At 41.4% G+C, this 27,274-nt stretch overlaps 1 protein-coding gene across 1 annotated transcript in view; it reads right to left on the reverse strand.

Annotated features, from left to right (window-relative positions):
* c8h10orf67 (chromosome 8 C10orf67 homolog) overlaps positions 1 to 27,274 on the reverse strand; it is a 159,981-nt gene that overhangs the window by 126,129 nt on the left and 6,578 nt on the right. Inside the window, exons 4-6 of the mRNA XM_073052952.1 lie at positions 12,278 to 12,352; positions 4,435 to 4,585; positions 3,523 to 3,554 (exon numbers count right to left, since the gene is read on the reverse strand). Coding sequence (XP_072909053.1) covers positions 3,523 to 3,554; positions 4,435 to 4,585; positions 12,278 to 12,352 — 258 coding nt within the window. The remainder of the gene's footprint in view (positions 1 to 3,522; positions 3,555 to 4,434; positions 4,586 to 12,277; positions 12,353 to 27,274) is intronic.

Below are 27,274 nucleotides of genomic sequence, written 5' to 3' on the forward strand. Positions count from 1 at the left end.
TCATATTTTCTATGTGACCATGTTGATTTTTTTTAAGGTGCTCAGGTTTCCTCTTGCCTCCCAAAGATGGGCTATGAAGTTAATCAGCTGCTCTAAATTACTCCTTCAAGCATGTATGTAGCAAAAAGAATGAAAAAAGGAATTGATGGGCATGTGAAGTAAAATAAATTAAAGGGCTAGAGGGAAAATAAGGAGAGTAGGAATGGGATTGCTCTACTTGGAGCTGGCTTGGACCTGATGGGTTGAATTGTTTTCTTTTGTGTCACAGTAAGTAATTACAAACCTATTAAAATATAATGAAGGATCTCAAAGATGCTGTATTTGTGACTGCCATCAAGAAAGGAAACAAGTTTGACTGGAGTAGGTATTGAGAGTTTCATCCTCTGTCTGCTAGAGGAATAATCATTGCCAATGTTCTAAGTCATTTCTCACAATGCCCACAGTTGTTCACTGAAATGTAGTGTGAGTACTGTCATTCAGTAGCATAGCTGACTTGATGTTCACTGTTTGATAACTCCAAGCAAGAGCCATAAGTTGCGCCATCTAATATAGCCTTTATTGACATAACTATAGACTTCAAATTTATCGGTCTTGAAGGACTGTGGAACATCATCCTCAAATTCACTTATTACGGAAAATCACCTTCATTTAGTATTTGCAAAGGCATGACATACAAGCTATGCTACTAAACATCTGAAGAAATCACAGTTAAAGGAAGTGTCAAAAGAGTCATTGATCCAATACTTCTTGAAATCATCTTGTTGCAACTTTGCATCTCAATTCCCACATGCTTCCTATGGTAATGGAGTTAATCTACAGAAATAATTGGAAACTATTTAACCTATCAAAGTCATCTCGACCTCTATAATTAAACTATGAGTGCTGGCAGGCCAAGCTGCAACAACAGTCAACTCTCACCAATTCATATGACAGGACACATACAACTTCCCAAAGTAAAAATGTCCCTATTAACCTTCTACTGATGACCCACATTATCTTCTGAGAAGTAGGACCCTGGATATTGTGGATCACTTCTTATGACTCAGGAGCCATCTATTGGCACAGGAAGATATTAATGATAAAAGTCACTATCTTGGTCAATTGAAGAAAAGGATATTTGAATTTCAATGCCTTGACCTAGTACAAATTCTATGACTTACTGGGCAGCAGTGATCACTGTTCTTTACTATGCTTCTGACTGCCAAATTCCATTCCAGGACAATTCAGGATCAGAAAAGTTAACACCTTACGACCATCAGGCTCCAGAATTGACCAGAATAACTTCACTCATGACAACTCTGAACTGATTTTACAACGTACAAACTCACTTTCAAGAACTCTATAACTCATGTTCTCAGTATTTTTTTTAAATTTATTTGCATGATTTGTCTTTTTTTACACATGGTTTGTTTTTTGTAGGTCTTTGTTTATGTAAAGTTTTTTGAAAATTCTATTGTATTCATTTACTTTTCTACAAATACCTACAAGAAAATGGATCTGAAGGTAGTATATGATAACATACATTTACTTTGATAATAAATTTTACTTTGATTTTGGTCTTGCTTTTGAACTAACTACAGTACACACCACTAGGCACTGGGAAGTGAATACCAGCGATGTTTCTGTAAAATCTTCCATACTCACCAGAAGGATAAGAGAACCAACATCATTGTCCTCTCCCAGACCAACAACCCTTGCACTAAGGCTAAATGAAGAAAAAATTTAATGATGTACTCAAAGTGTCCCAAAGCAGCAATAATCCCACTAATTTCTGAGATTCAGTGGCCTGTGACAGTCAAAAGCTGAAAAGAAACATCATGGATAGTACTGAGAATCTGAAATCTTTCTATGAGCAGCACGTAGAGTGGATGCATTATGCTATCTTAAAGGTTACACACCCACCTGTTACTTGCCCATTATCTTTGTCCTTCCCCAATTGTAGATGAGTCTTTAGTACTGGCCTCAATAACAATTTTAGAACTTTGAATGGTACAGGATGAGTTGATTCACTGCATCTCTTCCAAGGAAGTGAGTTAGTTTCCAACTGAGAAAGTGAATGCAATATACAGAGATAACCCTTGATCTTCTGCAGTGCTTTTGATTACCTGAAGGGCCAATGGGTAAATTTACAAAGTATTTTGTTCTTTTATTAGTCTTGTTTTTCCCCCTTTGGTTTGCCTCGTAAAAGATTGCATACATGGTAGAAGATGGAAGTATGGAGGTAGTATTTAGCCACAATGATGTGAGGCAACGTTGATGGACTAGTTTGTCTCTTCCTTTCAGACAGACAGACAGACAGACATACTTTATTGATCCCGAGGGAAATTGGGTTTCGTTACAGCCGCACCGACCAAGAATAGTGTAGAAATATAGCAATATAAAACCATAAATAATTAAATAAAAATAAGTTAATCATGCCAAGTGGAAATAAGTCCAGGACCAGCCTATTGGCTCAGGGTGTCTGACACTCCGAGGGAGGAGTTGTAAAGTTTGATGGCCACAGGCAGGAATGACTTCCTATGGCGCTCAGTGTTACATCTCGGTGGAATGAGTCTCTGGCTGAATGAACTCCTGTGCCTAACCAGTACATTATGGAGTGGATGGGAGACATTGTCCAAGATGGCATGCAACTTGGACAGCATCCTCTTTTCAGACACCACCGTCAGAGAGTCCAGTTCCACCCCCACAACATCACTGGCCTTATGAATGAGTTTGTTGATTCTGTTGGTGTCTGCTACTCTCAGCCTGCTGCCCTAGCACACAACAGCAAACATGATAGCACTGGCCACCACAACCTCATAGAACATCCTCAGCATCTTCCGGCAGATGTTAAAGGACCTCAGTCTCCTCAGGAAATAGAGACGGCTCTGACCCTTCTTGTAGACAGCCTCAGTGTTCTTTGACCAGTCCAGTTTATTGTCAATTCATATTCCCAGGTATTTGTAATCCTCCACCATGTCCACACTGACCCCTTGGATGGAAACAGGGGTCACCGCTGCCTTAGCCCTCCTCAGGTCCACCACCAACTCCTTAGTCTTTTTCACATTAAGCTGCAGATAATTCTGCTTGCACCATGTGATAAAGTTTCCCACCGTAGCCCTGTACTCAGTCTCATCTCCCTTGCTGATGCATCCAACTATGGCAGAGTCATCAGAAAACTTCTGAAGATGGCAAGACTCTGTGCAGTAGTTGAAGTCCGAGGTGTAGGTGGTGAAGAGAAAGGGAGACAGGACAGTCCCCTGTGGAGCCCCAGTGCTGCTGACCACTCTGTCTGATACACGGTGTTGCAAGCGCACGTACTGTGGTCTGCCAGTCAGGTAATCAATAATCCATGACACCAGGGAAGCATCCACCTTCATCACTGTCAGCTTCTCACCCAGCAGAGCAGGGTGGATGGTGTTAAACGCACTGGAGAAGTTAAAAAACATGACCCTCACAGTGCTTGCCGGCTTGTCCAGGTGGGCGTATTTCTATGAATACAACATGTTCATCTAACTTGGTCTTATCATGCCTGGATGGAACCCAGTCTCTGAGACTGGCATCAATATTAATTCCTAAGAGCCACCATCCAAAATAAGGAATTAAAAATAGCAGATACAGCATTAAAATTCCCCCATGACTAATGACACACTAATTGATAATGAGCTACGGAGGTATGGGGGAACAGTGCTATCACTAAACACTTCTGAAATGCTTTTAGAAATGTTCAAAAATGTTCAGTTAGCATTATAAATAACTTAATCACCAAGAAAATGTAAAAATTATAATTAATCATCGATCCCAATCACCCTGGACATTCTCCCTTCTCACCCTCCCAAAGAGCACATGCCACCAGGCTTAAGAACACTTTTTATCCTGCAGTGAAAAGATGGTCATACAATAAGATGGACCCTTAACCTTACAGTCTAACTTGTTATGACCTTGCACTTTATTGTCTACCTGCATTTCTCTGTAATTGGAATACTTTATTCTACATTCTATTATTATTTCATCTTGTACTACCTAAATGAACTGTTACAATGATTTAATGTGTATGAACAGCACACAAGTCAAGTTTTTTTTTAGTGTACTTTGGTACATTTGACAATGGCAAACCAATTTACCAAGTAGGAAGTGAAACAGGAAAAATAACACAAAGCACCAAAAACAGTTAAAAGATCACAGAAAATCTAAAGCACATTACAGGCCCTTCGGTCCACAATATAACATTTAATTGAAATGAATTAAATTACCTAATACCCATTTCTCATGTTGCCATCCCTTTCAAGTGAAATGTTTTTGCATCAGGTACATTGCCCAATGGATTTGACATTAACCCAGTGGAGATGTCTGCATCACAGAACAGCCTACAAATTGGGAGTCTTTGTTCCTCTGGGAATCCCAAACTTGATGGTACTTTGATAGCTGAAATTTAGAATAGTTAAAATAATGCACTTACCATATCAGTTTGTCTTGAATTCTCATACTCTTCTAATCTTCCTTTTAATGATGAAATAAGTAAATCTTTTTGTTTGAGAGCACTTAAGGTTGTGATGCTGTCTTCATGAGTTATCTTATTCTTTTTATTCAGTTCTGTACAATATTTCTGTGAACACAATAATGCATATTTTGATCACAACTAGAAAATGAATGAAAAAGACATACTTTGCCTAAGCAAAGTTCTGTAACATGACAAACTCTATACTGAAATTGTTCATTGAATCCACTGAATCTTTAAAAGCAGATTAAAGAAAGAGCAAATTATCAATATTTTCTCCGGAACACAGGCAAATGAGAAAAAGAGTGGAATTGTATTTAGACAGCTCCTTTCAAATCTCTTTCTTTACATCCTTTCCATTTATTACAGCTAATAATTACACTATAACATTGTGGCAATGTACAAACCCCATTTCCAGAAAAGTTGGGATATTTTCCAAAATGCAATAAAAACAAAAATCTGTGATATGTTAATTCACGTGAACCTTTATTTAACTGACAAAAGTACAAAGAAAAGATTTTCAATAGTTTTACCGACCAACTTAATTGTATTTTGTAAATATACACAAATTTAGAATTTGATGGCTGCAACACACTCAACAAAGGTTGGGACAGAGTCATGTTTACCATTGTGTTACATCACCTTTCCTTTTAATAATACTTTTTTAATCATTTTGGAACTGAGGATACTAATTGTAGTAGATTTGCAATTAGAAATTTTGTCCATTCTTGCTTGATATAAGACTTCAGCTGCTCAACAGTCCGTGGTCTCCATTGTCTGATTCTCCTCTTCATGATGCGCCATACATTTTCAATAGGAGATCGATCTGGACTGGCAGCAGGCCAGTCAAGCACACACACTCTGTGTCTACAAAGCCACGCTGTTGTAGCCCGTGCAGAATGTGGTCTGGCATTGTCCTGCTGAAATAAGCATGGATGTCCCGGGAAGAGACGTCGCCTTCATGGCAACATATGTCTCTCTAAAATCCTAATATACACCTCAGAGTCAATGGTACCTTCACATACATGCAACTCACCCATGCCATGGGCACTGATGCACCCCCATACCATCACAGATGCTGGCTTTTGCACCTTTCGCTGATAACAATCAGGACGGTCGTTTTCATCTTTGGCACGGAGAACTCGACGCCTATTTTTTCCGAAAACTAGCTGAAATGTGGACTCATCTGACCACAGCACATGGTTCCACAGTCTTTCAGTCCATCTGAGATGAGCTCGGGCCCAGAGAGCTCGCCGGCGTTTCTGCATAGAGTTGATGTATGGCTTCCTCCTTGCGTAATACAGTTTCAAGTTGCATTTCTGGATGCAGCGACGGACTGTGTTAAGTGACAATGGTTTTCCGAAGTACTCCCGAGCCCAGGTGGCTATAATTGTCACAGTAGCATGATGGTTTCTTGGGCAGTGCCGCCTGAGGGCTCGAAGATCACAAGCATTCAACAGTGGTTTCCGACCTTGCCCTTTACGCACTGAGATGTCTCTGAATTCTCTGAATCTTTTCACAATATTATGCACTGTAGGTGTTGAAAGACCTAAATTCTCTGCAATGTTGCGTTGGGAAATGTTACTTTTGAACTGACTAACAATTCTCTCATGAATTTTGGCAAAAAGGGGTGAGCCACGACCCATCCTTGCTTGCAAAGACTGAGCCTTTGATGGACGCTACTTTTATACCCAGTCATGATACCTCACCTGCTACCAATTAGCCTGCTTAATGTGGAGTCTTCCAAACCGGTGTTACTTGAATATTCTGTGCACTTTTCAATCTTATTTTAACTCTGTCCCAACTTTTGTTGAGTGTGTTGCAGCCATCAAATTCTAAGTTTGTGTATATTTACAAAATACAATTAAGTTGGTCAGTAAAACTATTGAAAATCTTTTCTTTGTACTTTTGTCAGTTAAATAAAGGTTCACGTGAATTAACATATCACAGATTTTTGTTTTTATTGCATTTTGGAAAATATCCCAACTTTTCTGGAAATGGGGTTTGTAGCTAACACAACAGACAACTTACACACAAGCTCCTGTAAACAACAATTTGGCAATGTCGCTCTGGATACCCTTTGTGGTGACTCCAGACCCCATGAAGTTTCATTTTATGAGATCAAATATGGCAAGGAAATCCCCGCTTACCAAATTGTGATTGTAATGCTGTGAAGCTGAAATTGGCTGAAAATTACTGGGAAAATAAGCAAAGAGACAGGTTGGTAAATGAACAGTGGCAAATATTCAAATAGCCAGTCCATATTATTCATCAGGAACATATCCCAATTAAGAAATAGAATTCCATCAGAAAGTAGTGCAATTTATGGTTAACAAAGGAAGTCAAGGATAATGTTAAAACAAAGAGTAAAGCATATAGACAAAGTGACAAGAACTGGTAGTAGGCCAGAGGGCTGTGAAATTTAAGATCCAACAGTGAAAGATTAAAATGCTCATTAGAAGGGAGGAATTTGGTGTTGAGAGAATACTTGTGTTACATCAAAACAAACAGTAATTTTGATTCTGAAACTATCCTCTATCATAAAAACTCAATAGGTTTACTAAAATCCATTGAAGAAGAAATATTTGACTTTATCCATGCAGTTTACATGAGACTCTAAATCCACAGATTCTAAAGGAAAAAAACTAGATGGACCACCCAGCATGGAACTATGAAACAAGATTAAGACATTGCAGAAAAGTTTTAGCCCTGTTGACTGCAGGTGTTCTTCTCAAGCAAATGGGTATACGCTATAAGAAACTTTACTGACTTCCCTCGGAAAGCATCAACAATATTGGTGGCAAATGGATTTTCTTGGGGCCACTCTTTTACAAATGTATCCAAACCAAAGTTTTAGACAGCTGCAACATGACTTTCTATTATATTCAACACCCCAGCTGATGAAGCCAAACATTCTGTGTACCTTCTTTACTATCTTATCTACTTGTATTGCCTTTGGGTTCATGCCAGGGAGCAATGGATTTGCCCTCCCCACCCCAAAATCCCTCTCTACATCAATTCTCCTAAGGGTCCTGTCACACATGGTATAGTTTCCCCTTACATTTGACCTGTGTAAGTTTTAGGGAGGGAAAGTCAAATAGAGCCCTTAAGGATTATAAAGCAAGAAAAGAGGTAATTAGGGGAACCATGAGTAATATAGTGTGAAAAGGCATAAAACTTTCTATCTCCATTTGGTTCAGCACTGAGAAGAAGCTTGTACCAGTTCGCTCATTTCCTGTCCCAGGCACAACATGGCAGATATTTCCTTCAGAAAGTGGACTGTTGAGTCAGTGAAGGTTGCTACCAAGCAACTTCAGGTGATGAATATTAAAGTACATACTCCAGGATATATTCTCTATTCTTGCTACTTTCAGTGCTCCTTCCAAGCATTATTCTATATGGAAGATAACTAATTAGCTGAATAAGAAGATGCCAAGTAAGATTAAAGAGAATCCCAAGGCATTCTGTACATATATCAAGAGCAAGAGGATAACTAAAGGTAGGGTAGGATCACTCTAGGATAAAAGAAGGACCATGTGCCTGGAGGCAAGATTCTAACTGAGTACTTTGCATTGGTACTTACCAAGGAGAAGGATGTGGGGGATAGTGATATCAGTGTGGAGCGTGCTAATGTGCTAGGGAATTTCAAGATAAAGGAGGATGAAGTGTTAGGTCTCTTAAACAATATTAAAGTGGATATGTCCCCAAAGGCAGGACATGAGATTGCTGGGGACATGACCAAGATCTAAGTGACCTCTATTGCCACAGATGAGGTCTTGGGAGACTGGTAAATAGCTAATGTTGCGCCAGTATTCAAGAAGAAAATATGACATTCCTGGAAACTCACATCAGTTGTAGGAAAGCTATTGGAGAGTAAACTTAGGGGTACAACTTTGGAGCATTAGGAGAATTATGGCCTCATAGAGACAGTTGGCATGGCTTTGTGGGATTGGGGAGGATAGTCACATTTTACTTACTAGATTGAGAAGATGAAGATAATTGATGAAAGAAGAGCTGTGTTTGTTGTCTACATTTTAGTGAGGTGATTGACAAGGTCCCTCATGGTAGTCTCCTCTAGAAGAATAAAATGTCATTCATAGTGTCATGCTGCTGGATTTAGAATTGGTTTGCTCATTGAACACAGAGAGTAGTGGTCAAAGGCTCCTATTCTGTCTGGAGGTCTATGCCTCGTGGTGACATGTAGGGATATACAGTCTTAGGCACAAGTAAAAATATTCTGAAAAGTGAAACTGTCAAAAAATAATGAAAAGTTTCTAAATATCAAAAGAATTACTATAAAGAGCAGTAAGAAGTAAACATATTTGGCGTGACTGTCCTTTGCCTTTAAAACTGCATCAGTTCTCTTAAGTAAACTGTCATGCAGTATAAGAATATCAGCTGTTCCAAGCATCTTGGAAAACTTGCCACGGTTCTTCTGCAGACTTTGGCTTTCTTGCTTGCTTCCATGTCTCTATGTAATCCCAGAAAGCCTCGATGAGATCTGAACACTGTGGAATCTATAACAATATATTTTAAAAAATAAGGATACCTAAGACTTTTGCATGGTATTGTATATAATAGCTTAGCTATTCTCCTCTGACCTCTGTCATTAACAAGGTGTTTCCACTGTTGTGTGGGAAAATTCCAGGAGATCAACAGTTTCTGAGATACTCAAATAACCCCAAAAGGCACCAACAATCATTCCATGGTCAAAGTCACATATATCACATTTCCTCCCCGTTCCAATGTTTGGCTTGAACAAAAAATGAACCTCTCGTCTAAGTCTGTATACTTTTATGCATTGAGTTGCTTCCACATAATTGGTTGATTAGCTATTTGCATTATCGAGGTGAACAGGTGAAGCCAGTAAAGTGGCCACTGACTCTAAATGATCTGGATGAAGATGTAGATGGGTGAGTTAGTAGATTCTCAGATGATACAAAAATTACTGGCATTATGGAGAGTGTAGAAGATTATCAAAGGATACAGCAAAATATAAATTAGTTGCAAATATAAGTGGAGAGATAACAGATGAAGTTTAATCTGGCCAAATGTTAGGTGCTGCACTAATTATATGCCAGTGAGCCATATGTCAGTGATGGAGAAGTTGTTGGAGAGGATACTGAGAGATATGATTCATGCACATTTGGAAAGGTATGGGCTGCTTAGGACAGCCAGCATGGCTTTGTATGAGTCAGACCATGTCATACAAACTTGAATGAATTTTTGAGAAGGTGTCAAAGGAGCATATGAAGGTCAGGCTGTAGACATTTTTCACATGGACTTTAGTAAAGCATTGATAAGGTCACTCATGGTAGGTTGATCCAGAAGATAAAGATACATGGGATACAGGGTGAATTGCAAGTTTGGCTTCAGAATGGACTTGCCCATAGAAGGCAGAGAATAGACGTATAAGGTTGATATTTGGAATGGAGGTCTGTGACCAGTGGAGTTCTGCAAGGGTCAGTGCCAGGACCGCTGTTGCTTTTTATATTAATCAATGATTTGGATGCATATGTAGATAGGTGGATTTGCAAATTTGCAGATGACACTAAGATTAGTTGAATTGTGGACAGTACAAAGTATTATCAAAGGTGGCACAGTAGCATAGCAGTTAGCACAACACTATTACAGCTTGAGACATTCGAGTTCAGAGCTCAATTCCAGTGTCCTCTGTAAGAAGTTTGTACATCCTTCCTGTGAGCATGTGGGTTTCCTCCAGGTGCTCTGGTTTCCTCCCACAGTCCAAAGACATACTGATTAGTAGGTTAATTGGTCATTGAAAATTATCCTGTGATTAGGCTGTGAATAGGTAGGTTGCTGGGCGGTGTGTCTCATTGGGCCAGAAGGGCCTGCTCTGTGCTGTATTTCTGAATAAAAATAAATAAATGTAAGTAAATTGGTTTAATTGCAGACATGAGCAGAGAAATGGCAGATAGAGCGAGTGGTTGCACTTTGGGAGGTCAAGAAAGTATACAATTTGATTTAGGTCCTTTAATAGCATTGTAAAGGAGAAGCATCCTGGGGTCCAAATCCATGATTCACTGAAGGTGGCTATTCATGTTGGATGAGTTATAAAGAAAGGACAAGGAATGTTTGCCTTCATTGGCAGAGGGATGTTGAATATAGAAGTAAGGAAGTCCTGCAGCAGCTATTTAAAACTTCAATCAAACCTTACCTGGAGTATTGCATGCAGTTCTGGTCACCCCATTTTACAAATGATGTGGAGACTGTGGCGAGGGTGTAGAAGAGGTTTTCCTGGATATTGCCTGGATTAGAGGGAATGAGGAAAGGTTGGACACACGTGGGTTGTTCTCACTAGAGTATTGGAGACTAAGGGGAGACTTGATCAAGGTTTTTAAAATTATGGGAGGCATTGATAGTGTGGAGACTCAAAAACTTTTCTTCAGGGCAGTAACATCAAATACCAGAGGGCATGCCTTTTTAGGCTGAGTGGAGATTTAAAGGTGAAGTGAGGGTCAATTTTTTTCTACACACAAAGAGTAGTTGATGCCTGGAATGGGTTACAGGTGTAATGGAAGCAGGCAGTTTGGTGTAGTTTAAGAGGCTTTTATATGGACATCAAAATGAAGGGAATGATGGGATATGGATTATATGGATGTTGGTAAACGTGAAGTCATCTACTTTGGAAGGAAACATGAAAGAGAAGATTATTATTTAAATGGTAACAAATTGTAACATGCTGATGTGTAGAGGGAAATGGGAATCACAAAAGGTTGGTTTGTAGATGCAACAGGCTATTAAGAAGGCAAATGAAATGTTGGCCTTCATTGCTAGAGGGATTGAATTTACGAGCAGAGAGGTTATGATGCAACTGTACAGGTTACTTTTGAGGCAGCACCTGGAGTATTGCATGCAGTTCTGGTTTCCTTACTTGAGAAAGGATATACTGACTTTGGAGGTGGTGCAGAGGAGGTTCACCAAGTTAATTCCAGATATGAGGGGGTTAGACCATGAGGAGAAATTGAGTTGCCTGGGACTGTACTTGCTGGAATTCCGAAGAATGAGAGGAGAGCTTATAGAAACATATCAAATTATGAAAGGGATAGTTAAGATAGAGGCAGGAAAGTTGGTTCCACTGGTAGGTGAGACTAGAACTAGGGGACATAGCCTCAAGATTTGGGAGATTAGAGTTAGGAGATTAGATTTAGGACAGAGATGAGGAGGAACTGCTTTTTCCAGAGAGTGGTGAATCTGTGGAATTCTCTGCCCAACGAAGCAGTGGAGGCTACCTCAGTAAATATATTTGAGACAAGGTTGGATAGATTTTTGCATAGTAGGGGAATGAAGGGTTATGGGGAAAAGGCAGGTAGGTGGAGATGTCCATGGCCAGATCAGCAATGATCTTATTGAATGGCAGAGCAGGCTCAATGGGCCAGATGGCTTACTCCTGCTCCTATTTCTTATGTTCTTATACACAGGAGAACACTTAGTGTAAACTGGCATCTAGACTGGCACAACATTGTGGGATGAATGGTGTGTCCAAAGCTCTGCTGTTCCAAGTACTATGTTAATTGACTTAATGGTTGCAATTTATAATGTTGTGTGCCAATAGTGGCCTTCACCAGGCCACTAAAGTAAAAACAATTAAGAATTAAATAAAACATTCAATAAGGAAATTTATACATTAAAAATATATCAGCATAAACAACAAAGAAAAATATCAGAACATTCATGAATGAAGCACATTTAAAAATACATATTCTAGGATGCTGATCATATCGAGCATCCTTTTTGACAAACTTAAAGGTAAATATGAAGAGATTCAATAATACTAACTGTGCATTCAGCATTGATCTTTGCTATTGCATTAGCAAGCTGCTGTCTAAAACTATTGCGAAGGACTTCAATTCTCTGCAACAATGAAAACAAAATGTTTAATGTAATGAACTTCAGAATCCATACATAGTACAACTTTACTGACTAACATAGCTTTTACAAAATACAATAATCAAATACAAATGAATACAGGTTCTTATATTTCTATTTCCCACCTCCAGTAGAAACTTTCAGAACAAAATATTAATCAACATGAACACAAACACAAGGAAATCTGCAGATGCTGGAAATTCAAACAACACACACAAAATGCTTTTGGAACACAGCAGGCCAGGCAGCATCTCTAGGAAGAAGCACAGTCGACGTTTCAAGCTGACACCCTTCGTCAGGACTAATGGAAAAAGGAGATAGTAAGAGATTTGAAAGTGGGGGGAGGGGATGGGGAGATCCAAAATGATAGGAGAAGACAGGAGGGGGAGGGATGAAGCTAAGAGCAGGGAAATTGATTGGCAAAAGGGATACAAGGCTAGAGAAGGGGGAGTATCATAGGACGGAAGGCCTTGGAAGAAAGAAAGGGGGAGGAGAGCACTAGAGAAAGATGGCGAACAGGCAAGGAGTTATTGTGAGAGGGAAAGAGAGAGAAAAGAAAAAAAATATATAATAAAGATAAATAAATAGGGATGGGGAAAGAAGGGGAATTGGGGCATTAACAGAAGTTAGAGAAAATCATTGATTTCTCTAACTTCCATTAATGCCCCTTCTTACTCCATCCCTATTTATTTATTTATTTATTTATTTATAATTTAATTTAATTTATATATAATTTTTTCTTTTTTTCTCTCTCTTTCCCTCTCACAATAACTCCTTGCCTATTTTCCATCTTCCTCTGGTGCTCCCCTCCCCCTTTCTTTCTTCCAAGGCCTTCCGTCCTATGATACTCCCCCTTCTCTAGCCTTGTATCCCTTTTGCCAATCAACTTCCCAGCTCTTAGCTTCATCCCTCCTCCTCCTATCATTTCGGGTCTCCCCCTCCCCCCACTTTCAAATCTCCTACTATCTCTTTTTTTCATTAGTCCTGACGAAGGGTCTCGGCCTGAAACGTCGACTGTACTTCTTCCTATAGATGCTGCCTGGGCTGCTGCATTCCACCAGCATTTTGTGTGTGTTGATTAATTAACATGACCATAGCACGAAGCTACAAATTTATATCAGCTATGGGAATCTTACCTGTAGAAGCAAATAATTTAGCAAAACAATAGCAGATTTATGATGAAGTATTTATGCAGCTTGATGAGCTCTGACCAGTGGCCAATCTGGACGTTGGAAGTTTTAAGAGAAGGGGGACTTCAATCAAGTCCACTGCCCAAGTACAAAGGGTACCAGCAGGTCACTACAGTGAAAAAGAGCTTTGACCAATGACCAATTGGCGTTTGGGATTGATTTGCAAGAGCAAATTAAAGGAAGGCAGTGTCAAGCACAGTGGCCATCATTGCAGCGGGTGTCATCTGAGTAGATAAAGTCAGTATGGTGATCTTGAAGCTTTAGCTCTTTGAGGCTTCAATGAAGACAGGCTTCAGTCAGAGAAAGCAAAGGAAATAAAAGATCACAAAGGAGCAGAAGCAGGCCAATCGGCCCATCAAGTCTGCTCCACCACTCCACCATGAGCTAAACTATTCTCCCATCTTGTTCCAATTTCCAGCTTTTTCCCCATATCCCTTAATACCCTGACTAATTAGATACCTATCAATCTCCTCAAACACCCTCAATGATTGGGCCTCCACAGCTGTATGTGGCAACAAACTCTATAAATCCATGATCCTCTGGCTAAAAAATTTCTCCTCATCTCTGTTTTAAATGGGTACCCTCTAATTCTAAGACTGTGGCCTCTTGTCCTGGACTCACCCACCAAGGGAAACAGCCTTTCCACATCTACTCTGCCCAACCCTTTCAACATTCGAAATGTTTCTATGAGATCCCCTGTCATTCTTCTGTACTCTAATGAATACAGTCCAAGAGCCAACAAACTCTCTTTATATGTTAGCTCCTGAATTCCAGGAATCATCCTTGTAAATCTTCTCTGAACTCTCTCCAACATCAGTACATCCCTTCTAAGATAGGGGGCCCAAAACTACACATAGTACTCCAAATGAAGTCTCACCAGTGCCCCATAGAGCCTCATCAACACCTGCTTACTCTTACTACTCCTCTTGAAATGAATGTGAACATAGCATTTGCTTTCCTTACTGCTGAGTAACCTGGTGGTTAACCTTTAGGGTATCCTGCACAAGGACCCCCAGGTCACTTTGCACTCATGATTTTTGAATTTTCTCCCCATCTAAATAATAATCTGCCCAATGATTTCTTCTTCCAAAATGTACAACCATACATTTCTCAACATTGTATCTCATCTGCCATTTCTTTGCCCATTCTCCTAAACTTACCAAGTCACTCTGCAACCTTTCCATTTCTTCAACACTTCCTGCTCCTCTACCTATCTTGGTGTCATCTGCAAACTTAGCCATAAAACCATTTAATCCATAATCTAAATCATCGATATACAGTGTAAAAAGAAGCGGCACTAACACCAACCCCTGCGGAACACCACTAGTAACCGGCAACCAACCACAATAGGATCCCTTTAATCTCACCCTTTGCTTTCTGCCTATCAGCCTCAAGATTTAAGTTCTTTTTTCATTTTCATTCCTTATATCTGCTCAGCTAGGACAGTAGAGATGACAGGCAGGACATGGAATGCTCCTTTTGCAGTAGATGGGAAGGTAGGGAGACCTCCAGTGTCCCTGACGACTACAACTGTGAGAAGTGCATCCATTTGCAGCTTCTAACAATTTGCATTAAGGAGTTGGAGCTGGAACAGGATGAATGTCTGATCATTCGGGAGATTGAAAGGGTGATAGATAGGCCATATAAAGAGGTAGTTACACCCAAGGTGCAGGACACAGGAAACTGGCTAACAGTCAGGAAAGGGAAAGGGGTTAAGGAGCAAATGCAGAGTACCCCTGTGGCCATCCCCCTCAACAACAGGTATATCACTTTGGATACTGTTTTGGGGGGATGGGGGAATGACCTAACAGAGGGAAGTTACAGTGGTCGGGTCTCTGGCACTGAGACTGTCTCTTTGACTAAGAAGGGAAGGGGGAAGAAGAGGTGTGCTGTGGTGATAGGGGATTCGCTAGTTAGGGAAACGGACAGGAGGCTCTGTGGGCGAGAACAAGATTCTTGGATGGTATGTTGTCTCCCGGATGCTGGGGGTATTTCAGATTGAGTCCTTGGCATACTTAAGTAGGAGGGTGAATAGCCAGAAGTTGTGGTCCAAGAGGGTACCGATTACATGGGTAGGACAAGTGATGAGGTTCTGCAAAGGGAGTTCAGGGAGTTAGGTGCTAAGTTAAATGCAGGACCTCCAGGGTTGTGATCTCAGGATTGCTACCCATGCCACATGCTAGTGAGGCCAGAACTAGAAAAATTATACAATTATTTTAGGGCTGCAATTATACTGTCCTGAGCTGCATGCAGTATAATTCAATGCAAGAAGTCTCATAGGAAAGGTAAATAATAGTGCTGAAGATGAGGTAGCTGGTTTACAAACAGAGGCAATTTGTAGTAAGGAGAGACTGTTGATAGGGCAATATCACCAAGACCAAGGAGATGGTGGTGGACTTTAGGAGATCTAGGCCTCATATGGAGCCAGTGATCATTAATGGAGAATGTGTGGAGCAGGTTAAGACCTACAAGTATCTGGGAGTACAGTTAGACGAGAAGCTAGACTGGACTGCCAACACAGATGCCTTGTGAGGAAGGCACAGAGTCGACTGTACTTCCTTAGAAGGTTGGCATCATTCAATGTCTGTAGTGAGATGCTGAAGATGTTCTATAGGTCAGTTGTGGAGAGCGCCCTCTTCTTTGTGGTGGCGTGTTGGGGAGGAAGCATTAAGAAGAGGGACGCCTCACGTCTTAATAAGCTGGTAAGGAAGGCGGGCTCTGTCGTGGGCAAAGTACTGGAGAGTTTAACATCGGTAGCTGAGCGAAGGGCGCTGAGTAGGCTACGGTCAATTATGGATAACTCTGAACATCCTCTGCATAGCACCATCCAGAGACAGAGAAGCAGTTTCAGCGACAGGTTACTATCGATGCAATGCTCCTCAGACAGGATGAAGAGGTCAATACTCCCCAATGCCATTAGGCTTTACAATTCTACCGCCAGGACTTAAGAACTTTTTAAAAGCTATTATTAATGCTTTTTGAGATAGTGATTTAGATGCATATCATATTTTTTTACTGAGTTAAGTATTGTATGTAATTAGTTTTGCTACAACAAGTGTATGGGACATTGGAAAAAAGTTGAATTTCCCCATGGGGATGAATAAAGTATCTATCTATCTATCTATCTAAAAGACAACAGGATGAGTTGCAATGTAAAAGACAGACAGAATTGAAAAGGGTGAATACAGGACTGAAGGTGTTGTATTTGAATGCATGCAGTATATGGGATAAGGTAGATGAACCTGCAGCATAGTTGCAGATTGGTAGGTATGATGTTGCAGGCATCACTGAATCATGGCTGAGAAAAGATTATAGCCGGGAGATTAATGTCCAAGGATACACATTGAAAGGACAGGCAGGAAGGCAGAGGAGGAGATGTTGCTCTGTTGGTAAAAAGTTAAATCAAATTATTAGAAAGAGGTGACATAGGATCGGAAGATGTTGAATAGCTAAGGAACTGCAAAGGTAAAAAGACCCTGATGTATACAGAACCCCAAACAGTGCTAAGGATGTGGCCTAAGGATGTGGGAGATAGAAAATGTATACCATAAGGGCAATGTTACAATAGTCATGGGAGACTTCAATATGCAGGTAGATTGGGAAAAATAGGTTGGTGCTGGATTCCAGCGGGGGGAATTTTCTCAATGTGCATATGAGAGGGCATTTTAGAGCAGCTCATGGCTGATCTCATTAGGGGATTAGCCTCATTAGGCTGTTCTCATTCAGAACTGGATGTTGTGCAAAGAACTAGAACTGATTAGAGAGTTTAAGGTAAAAGAAACCTTAGAGGGCGGTGATTATAATGTGATCAAATTCATCCTGAAATTTGAGAAGGAGAAGCTGAAGTCAGATGTATCAGTATTACACTGAAGTAAAGGGAATTACAAAGGCATGAGAGAGGAGATGGCCAGAATTGATTGAAAAAAGACACTGATAGGGATGACAGCACAGATGCAGTGGCTGGAATTTCTGGAAACAATTTGGAAGGGACAGGATATGTACATCCCAAAGAGGAAGAAGTATTCTAAAGGAAAAATTATACAACCATGGCTAACAAGAGAAGTCAAAGTCAACATAAAAGTCCAAGAGAGGGCAGATAATTGAGAAAAAAATAGTAGGAAGTTAGAGGATTAGGAAGCTTTAAAAACCAACAGAAGGCAACTAAAAAGGTCATTAAGAAGGTAAAGAAGGAATACAAAAGTAAGCTAGCCAATAATATTAAAGAGGACACCAAAAGTTTCTTCAGATACATAAAGTGTAAAAGAGAGACGAGAATGGATATTGGACCACTGGAAAAGAATGCTGGAGAGGTAGTAATGGGGGACAAGGAAATGACGGATGAACTGAATAAGTATTTTGCATCAGTCTTCACTGTGGAAGACACTTGCATTATGGTGGAAGTTCCAGGTGTCAGGGGTCATGCAGTGTGTGAAGATATCATAAGTAGAGAGAAAGCTCTATGGAAACTGAAAGGTCTGAAGGGAGATAAATAAGGTGGACCAGATGGTATACAAACCCAGGGTACTGAAAGAGGTGGCTGAAGAGATTGTGGAGGCATTAGTAATGATCTTTCAATACTCATTAGATTCTGGAATGATTCAGGAAGTTGGAAAATTGCAAATGTCACTCCACTCTTCAAGAAGGGAGGGGGCAGAAGAAAGGAAAATTAATACCCTTGGTATTACTGGAAAGATACAAGCAGTGGTTGATTGGCAAGAGGCAATGAATGGGATAAAAGTAGCCTTTTCTGGTTGGCTGCCAGTGATTAGTGGTGTTTCACAGGGGTCTGTGTTGGGAGTGATTCTTTTTATATTATGTGGTATGTCAGTGATATGGATGATGGAATTGATGGCTTTGTTGCAATGCTTGCAGGCGATATGAAGATAGGTGGACGGGCAGGTTGTTTTGAAGAAGTAGAGAGGCTACAGAAGGACAGACAGATTAGGAGAATGGGTAAAGAAATATCAGATGGAATACAGTGTCAGGAAGTGTATGGTCATGGACTTTGGTAGGAGAAATGAAGAGTTGACTATTTTCCAAATGGAGAGTAAATACAAAAAAATGAGGTGTAAAAGGACTTGGGAGTCCTTGTGCAGGATTCCCTAAAGGTTAATTTGCAGGTTGGGTCTGTGGTGAGGAAGGCAAATGCAATGTTAGCATTCATTTATTTCAAGGGGAGTAGAATATAAAAGCAAGTATGTAATATTGAGACTTTATAAAGCATTGGTGTATTTCTAAGATCCCATACTTTAGAAAGGCTGTGCTGAAAAAGGAGAGGGTTCAAAGGAGGTTCACAGAAATAATTCCAGGATTGAATGGCATGTCATATAAAGAACGTTTCTTGGCTCTGGTATATTCATTAGAATTCAGAAGAATGAGGAGTGACCTTTTTGAAACCTTCTTGAACGGCCTTGATATTGTGTATGTGGAGAGGATGTCTATTCATATGGTGGTAGAGTCTAAGACCAGAGGACACACCTTTAGAATACAGGGGTGTCCTTTTAGAATGGCAAATTTCTTTAGCCAGAGAGTGGTGAATCTGTGGAATTTTTTGCCACAGGCAGCTGTGGATGTCAAGTCTTTATGTATATTATCTTTATGTTGGTGAAGTGGTGTGCCTCAAGGATCTGTTCTGGGACCCTTACTCTTTGTGATTTTTATAAATGACCCGGATGAGGAAGTGGAGGGATGGGTTAGTAAGCTTGCTGATGACACAAAGGTTGGCGGTGTTGTGGATAGTGTGAAGGGCTGTCAGAGGTTACAGTGGGATATTGATAGGATGCGAAACTGGGCTGAGAAGTGGCACATGGGGTTCAACCCAGATAAGTGTGAAGTGGTTCACTTTGGTAGGTCAAATATGATGGCAGAATATAGTATTAATGGTAAGATTCTTGGTAGTGTGGAGGATCAGAGGAATCTTGGGGTCTGAGTCCATAGGAAGCTCAAAGCAGCTGCGCAGGTTGACGCTGCGCAGGCATACGGTGTATTGGCCTTCATTAATTGTGGAATTGAATTTAGGAGCTGAGAGGTAATGTTGCAGCTATATAGGACCCTGGTCAGACCCCACTTGAAGTACTGTGCTCAGTCCTGGTTGCCTCACGACAGGAAGGATGTGGTAGCAAGAGCAGAGGAGATTTACATGGATGTTGCCTGGATTGGGGAGCATGCCTTATGAAAACAGGTTGAGTGAACTCGGCCTTTTCTCCTTGGAGTGACTGAGGATGAGTGGTGACCTGATAGAGGTATATAAGATGATGAGAGGCATTGAATTGACCGTATGGATAGTCAGAGGCTTTTTCCCAGGGCTGAAATGGTTGCCACAAGAGGACACAGGTTTAAGGTGCTGGAGAGTAGGTATAGAGGAGATGTCAGGGGTAAGTATTTTAATCAGAGAGCGGTAAGTGTGTGGAATGGGCTGTTGGCAACGGCGGTGGAGGCCGATACGATAGGGTCTTTTAAGAGACTTTTAGATAGGTACATGAAGCTTAGAAAATAGAGGGCTATGGGTAAGCCTAGTAATTTCTAAGGTAGGGACATGTTGAGCACAACTTTGTGGGCCTAAGGGCCTGTATTGTGCTGTAGGTTTTCTATGTTTCTATATTTAAATCTGAGGTAGATAAATTCTTGATTGGTCAGGGCATTTAGGGCTACGGGGAGAAGGCAGGAGATTGAGGCTGAGAGGAAAATTGGATCAGCCATGATGAAATGGTGGAGTAAAGTCGATGGGGCAAATGACCTAACTCTGCTCCTATAACTTATGGTCTTAAAGTGACAAGATGATTTTATGCACATGGATGCAGTAATACTATTTATAGTCTTTTTAAGTTGTTTTACAAAATATCAGACCTAAATGTGGATGAGTAAGGGTTAACTGTAAGCTTAAAATGTCTTATGGTCTAATCTTGTGAAAATGCTGTGATGAATTGGCTGAATAAGTGAAGATAGTAATGCTTTAATAGGAAAATAATAATGTAAAGGATATACCCAGCTCTAATTTTTGAAAGCGTATAACTTGATCACGATTTTCTGATTATAATTAATGCTTTTCAGGCCGCTGACAAGATAAGTTTCTGTCTGTGTTGTAAAGTATTTAAAATGCATGTCAGAGTGAAAACAAAAAATTCACTTGTAATTAATTGGAAAGATCAATAGGATGGTGACTGACTTGGAGGGGGATTTCCAAGTGGTGGTGTTCCCAGGTATCTGCTGTTCTCGTCCTTCTAGATGGTAGTGGTTGTGGGTCTGGAAGGTGCTGCCTTAGGAACTTTGGTGTGTTGTTGCAATGCATGTTGTAGATAGTATACACTGCTGCAATTGTTCGTTGATGGTGAAGGGATTGGATGCTGCTGCAAGGCGTACCAATCAATTAGGCTGCCTTGTATTGAATGGTGTCAAGCTTCTTGAGTGTTGATGGAGCTGCACTCATCCAGGCAAGTGGCGAGTATTCTATTACACTCCTGACCTGAGCCTTGTAGAATGTGGATAAGCTTTGGGGAGTCAGGAGGCAAGTTACATGCCGCAGGATTCCTAGCCTTTGACCTGCTCTGGTAGCCATGGTGTTTATATGGTGAAACCAGTTCAGTTTCTGGTCAATGGTAACCCCCAGGATGTTGATAGTAGGGGATTCAGTGATGGTGATGCCACTGAATGTCAAGGGACGATGATTAAATCCTCTCTTGTTGGAGATGGTCATTGCCTGGCACTTGCATGGCTTGAATGTTACTTGTCACTTGTCAGCCCAAGCCTGGGTATAGTCCAGGTCCTGCTGCATTTGGGTCTGAACTGCTCCACTATCTGAGGAGTCATGAATGGTGTAGAACATTGTGCAGTTATCTGAGAACATCCCCACTTATGACCATATGATGGAAGGAAGGTCATTGATGAAGCAGCTGAAGATGTTTAGTCCTAGGACACTTCCCGGAGGATCTCCTGCAGTGATGTCCTGAGGATGAGATGATTGACCTCCAATCACAATAACCATTTTCCTTTGTATCAGGTATGATTCCAACCAGCAGAGGGTTTGCCCCCTAACTCCCATTGACTTTGTTTTAGCTAGGGTACGGATGCCATACTTGGTAAAATGCTGCATTGATGTCAAGGACTATCACTCTCACCTCACCTCTGGTATTTAGCTCTTTGGACCAAGGAGGTGATGAGGTCAGGAGCTGAGTGGCCTTGATGGAACCCAAACCAGACATCTGTAAGCAGGTTATTGCCGAGTGGGTGCTACATGATAGCACTGTTGATGACCCCTTCCATTACTTTGCTGATGATTGAGAGTAGGCTGATAGGGCAGTTATTAGCTGGGTTGGACTTGTCCTGATTCTTGTGCACAGGACATACCCAGGCAATTTTCCACATTGCTGGGTAGATGCTGGTGTTGTAGCTGTACTGGAATAGTTTGGCAAGTGGCGTGGCAAGTTCTGGAGCACAGGCCTTCACAGACCAAATGACCAGGTACTGTGTCTCACCGTGGCTGATGTAAGAACAATCCTGTGCAGGGTCAACCCCCGGAAGACGGCTGGACCAGACAACATCCTTGGTAGAGTGATCAGAGGATGTGCAGATGTTCTCACTGACATCTTCAACATTTCCCTGAGCAGCGCCACCGTTCCAACGTGCTTCAAGGCTGTCACCATCGTCCCTGTGCCGAAGAAGTCTTCAGTGTCCTGCCTAAATGACTACCATCTCGTTGCACTCACATCCTTCATCATGAAGTGTTTTGAGAGGCTCGTCATGAGGCATATCAAGACCCTGCTGCCCCCCTCACAGGAGCCCCTGCAGTTTGCGTACCGTCCTAACTGCTCAACAGATGACGCCATTGCCACCACCCTCCACCTGACCCTAACCCACCTGGACAAAAAAGACACATACGTTCGGATGCTGTTCATAGACTTCAGTTCAGCATTCAACACAATCATCCCTCACAAACTGATTGGAAAGCTGAGCCTAATGGGCTTGAACACCTCCCTCTGCAACTGGATACTAGACTTCCTGACTGGGAGACCGCAGTCAGTCCAGATCAGGAGCAGCATCTCCAACACCATCACACTGAGCACGGGGGCTCCCCAGGGCTGCGTGCTCAGTCCACTGCTGTTCACACTGTTGACCCATGACTGTGCTGCAACACACAGTTCAAACCACATCATCAAGTTCGCTGATGACACGACTGTAGTGGGTCTCATCAGCAAGAACGACGAGTCAGCTTACAGAGAGGAGGTGCAGCGGCTAATGGACTGGTGCAGAGCCAACAACCTGTCTCTTACTGTGAACAAAACAAAAGAGATGGCTGTTGACTTCAGGAGGGCACGGAGCGACCACTCCCCGCTGAACATTGATGGCTCCTTAGTAGAGATTGTTAAAAGCACCAAATTTCTTGGTGTTCACCTAGCGGAGAATCTCACCTGGTCCCTCAACACCAGCTACATAACCAAGAAAGCCCAGCAGCGTCTCTACTTTCTTCAAAGGCTGAGGAAAGTTGATCTCCCACCCCACCCCCCCCATCCTCATCACATTCTGCAGGGGTTGTATTGAGAGCATCCTGAGCAGCTGCATCACTGCCTGGTTCGGAAATTGTACCATCTTGGATCGCAAGACCCTGCAGCGGATAGTGGGGTCAGCTGAAAAGATCATCGGGGTCTCCCTTCCCACCATCACAGACATTGACACTACATGCTGCATCCGCAAAGGAAACAGCATTATGAAGGACCCCATGCACTGCTCATACAATCTCTTCTCCCTCCTGCCATCTGGGAAAAGGCACCAAAGCATTCCGGCTCTCACGACCAGACTATGTAACAGTTTCTTCCCCCAAGCTATCAGACTCCTCAATACCCAGAGCCTGGACTGACACCTTGCCCCATTGTCCTGTTTATTATTTATTGTAATACCTGCACTGTTTTTGTGCACTTTACACAGTCCTGTGTAGGTCTGTAGACTAGTGTAGCTTTCTCTGTGTTGTTCTTTTATGTAGTTCAGTCTAGTTTTTGTACTGTGTCATGTAACACCATGGTCCTGAAAAACATTGTCTCATTTTTACTATGTACTGTACCAGCAGTTATGGTCGAAATGACAATAAAAGTGACCTGACTTGACTTGATTTGACTTCTGGAGGAGGCTAGGCTAGATTATCTACTCGGCACTTCTGACTGATAACAGTTGCAAATGTCTCAGCCTTATCTTTTGCACAGGTGTACCGGGCTCCACTATCATTGAGGACAGGGATATTTGCAGAGTCTCCTCTTTTAGTGAGATGTTTGATTGTCCATCACCATTCATGGCTGGAAGTGGCGGGACTACAGAGCTTAGATTTGAACCATTGGTTGTGGGATTACCTAGCTCTGTCTATTACTTGCTGCTTAGGGTGTTTGACATGCAAGTAGTCCTGTATTGTGTCTTTACCAGGGTGATGCTTCATATTAAGGTATGCTTGTTGTTCTCGGCATGCCCTCCTGCACTCTTCATTGAGCCAAGATTGATCCCCTGGCCTGGTGGTGATGTTAGGATGGGGGATGTGCCGGGCCATGAGGTTACAGCTTGTAGTTGAGTACAATTCTGCTGCTGTTGATGGCCCACAGTGCCTCATAGATGCCAAGTCTTGGGATGCTAGATCTGTTTGAAGTCTATCCCATTTATCATGATGGTAGTGCCACACAACGTAGTGGAGTGTTTCTTCAATGTGGAGATGGGATTTAGGTTGGTGAGAATGAGGTCAAGTGCGTTTTGCCTTCAATGTAGATTCGGTCATTCTTCAAGGACATTGTTTGTAACACAACTCCAAAGTGTTTTTACAATAGGAATTACAACGAGAGGTCAGAGATTGCTGAAGAAGTTCAATAAATAAAGTCATTTGATCTCGTTTGTTGTATAATAGCTGCCAAATTGAATAACATATAAGATGAAAGATCCAATACTTTGTTAATGTATAAATAAGATGGTATTAAACAATGGGACAATGGCTTAAAATTCCTACAAAACAGAAGCACACCAGAAAGAAGACTGAGTAGAAATCTAGAGTCCTCTGATCTTCCTAGATAAATTTATAATTGCTTTGGTTGTGCTACTACTTTGCAATGAGTATTCAACCTATACTGTACATCCTTAAATAAAGCATTCTGTGGAACTTCCTTCATCCCTATGGTTCCTATCAAGTCTTTAGTAAGTTGTGATGAATAATACTGTCTTTTTGGAGCACAAAGAGGTTTAGAAATCCATTAACTCCATAATAGGAGTATTAAAATATCACCATTTATTTCATCCACTTTGATTTAAGCTGGAGCAATAAAATCATAAGTATGTTTATTTTGGGCAATGCATTCCAAAAGGAGATTCAAAGTTCAAAGTAAATTATCACCATATACAACACTGAGATTTGTTTTCTTGCAGAAATACTCAGTAAATCCAAGAACCATAATAGAATCAATGAAAGACTGCATTCAACCAAAGTACAAAATACACCAAACTGTGCAAATACAAAAGAGAAAATAAATAATAATAATAAATAAATAAGCAACAAATATCAAGAACGTGAGATGGAGAGTCATTGAAAGTGAGTGCATAGGTTGTGGGAACAGTTCAGTGATGGGGCAAGTGATGTTGAGTGAAATTTTCCCCACTAGTTCAAGAGCTTGATGGTTGCGGGGTAATGACTATTTCTGAACCTGGTGGTCTTAGTCCTGCAGCTCCTGTTCTTTCTTCCTGATGGCAGCAATGAGAAGAGAGTATGACATGGGTGGTGGGGGTCTCTGATGATGGATACTCCTTTCCTGTGACAGTGCTCAATGTAGATGTGCTCAGTGGTAGGGAGGGCTTTACCAATAATGGACTGGGTCATATCCACTACTTTTTTTGTCTTTTCTGTTGAATGACATTAGTGTTTCATCCATATCAGCATGTGATGCAACCACTCAATATACTCTCCATTGTACATCTATAGAAGTTTGTCAAAGTTTTAGATGTCATGCCAAATCTTCACAAACCTCTAAGAAAATAGAGATGCTACCATGCTTTCTTCATAAATGTATTTACGTGCTGGGCCCAGGACAAGTCCTCTAAAATTTTAACACTGAGTAATTTAAAGTTGCTGACCATCTCAACCTCTGATCCTCTAATGAGGACTGGCTCATAGAACTCCAGTTTCTTCTTACTGAAGTCAATAATCAGCTCTTTGGTCTTGCTGACATTGAGCAAGAGGTTGTTGTTTCAATCTCCCTCCAATCTTCTGATTTGTTACCACCTTTGATTAGGCCAATGACAGTGGTGTCATCAGCAAACTTAAATATGGCATTGGAGCAGTGATTAGCCATACAGTCGTAAGTGTGAAGTGAGTAGAGCAGTGAAGAGCCATTGAAGTGGCATCTGCTGTTGATCTGTTGTGCTGGTAGGCAAATTGGAGTGGATCTGAGTCACCTCTCAGGCAGGAATTAATGGGTTTCAACACCACCCTCTCAAAACACTTCATCACAGTGGATGGAAGTGCTACTAGTCAATATTCATTGAGTCAGATAACTACGTTTTTCTTAGGCACCGGTATGATTGAAGCCTGCTTGAAGCAGATGGATACTTCAGGCTGCCGAAGCAAGAGGTTAAAGCTATCAGTGAACACTCCAGCCACTTGATTAGCACTGGTCTTTAGTCCTTGGCCTGGTACCTGATGCACCATCAATAACTCTCTCTGAGACGTGAAGTCGAGATCTCGGCTTTTATTGACTGGAAGAAAGAACAAGCAGTAGTTGACCTCCATACTACATCCTGGAGACTGAGGGCCGGCTCAGGCCTCAATCGCCTTTATACCGGGGTCTGTGGGAGGAGCCACAGGAGCAGTCAGCAGGGGGCGTGTCCAGACAGGTATATGTAGTTCACCACAGTACCCCATCTAGGCTGGATGTTTTGGTAGGTTCACCCTCATGTTGGCCTCCAAGTCTGCAATCACAGGATCATTGGGAGCTGTGGGTGTTCATGAAGGTTCCTCCATGTTTTGATGCTCAGAGCTAGCATGGAAGGCATTGAGCTCATCTGGAAGTGAATCCCTGTTGTCACCTACATTGCTTGATTTCACTTTGTAAAAGGTACCAGCATTCAAGCCTTGCCACATCTGTCATTGATTCAAGTTTAGTTGGAATTATTACTTCACCTGTGAGATGGTTTTCTGGAGATTATAACTGGATCTCTTGTATCTTACTTGGTTGCGAGATCTGAATGCCTCTGATCTGGCCGTCAGCAGATTGTGGACCTCATGGTTCATCCAGGGCTTTTGGTTAGGGAACACTCTGAATGATTTTGTGGGAATACACTCATCTGTGACTGTTTTTATGAAAACTGTGGTGTATTCATTCAGATCCACTAATGAGTCCTTGAACACGGCCCAATCCACTGATTTGGTAGTTGCTTCTCTGTTTTCCATGACAACCTCTTTGTTGCCCTTAACTCTGCAGCCTTGTTCTTTTAGCCTCTGCCTGTATGCAGGTAGCAGAAAGTCAGCAAAGAGATGCAGTCCAGGCATGGAATGGTAGGCAGTCATTATTGTAGTGTAACAGTGGTCTTGTGTATTGGGATCTCTGGTGTTACAGGTTATATGCTGAGGGCAATTGGGCAGAGACTTCTTCAAACAAGCCTGATTGAAGTCCCCAAATACAATACGATTTGAATATGTTCAGGTGGACTGTTTCTTGTCTGTTGACAGCAGCATGTAATAATTCACATGCCTGCTCACAGTTGG

The sequence above is a fragment of the Hemitrygon akajei genome, chromosome 8 (assembly GCF_048418815.1).
Source record: "Hemitrygon akajei chromosome 8, sHemAka1.3, whole genome shotgun sequence".
In the NCBI taxonomy this organism is placed as follows: domain Eukaryota; kingdom Metazoa; phylum Chordata; class Chondrichthyes; order Myliobatiformes; family Dasyatidae; genus Hemitrygon; species Hemitrygon akajei.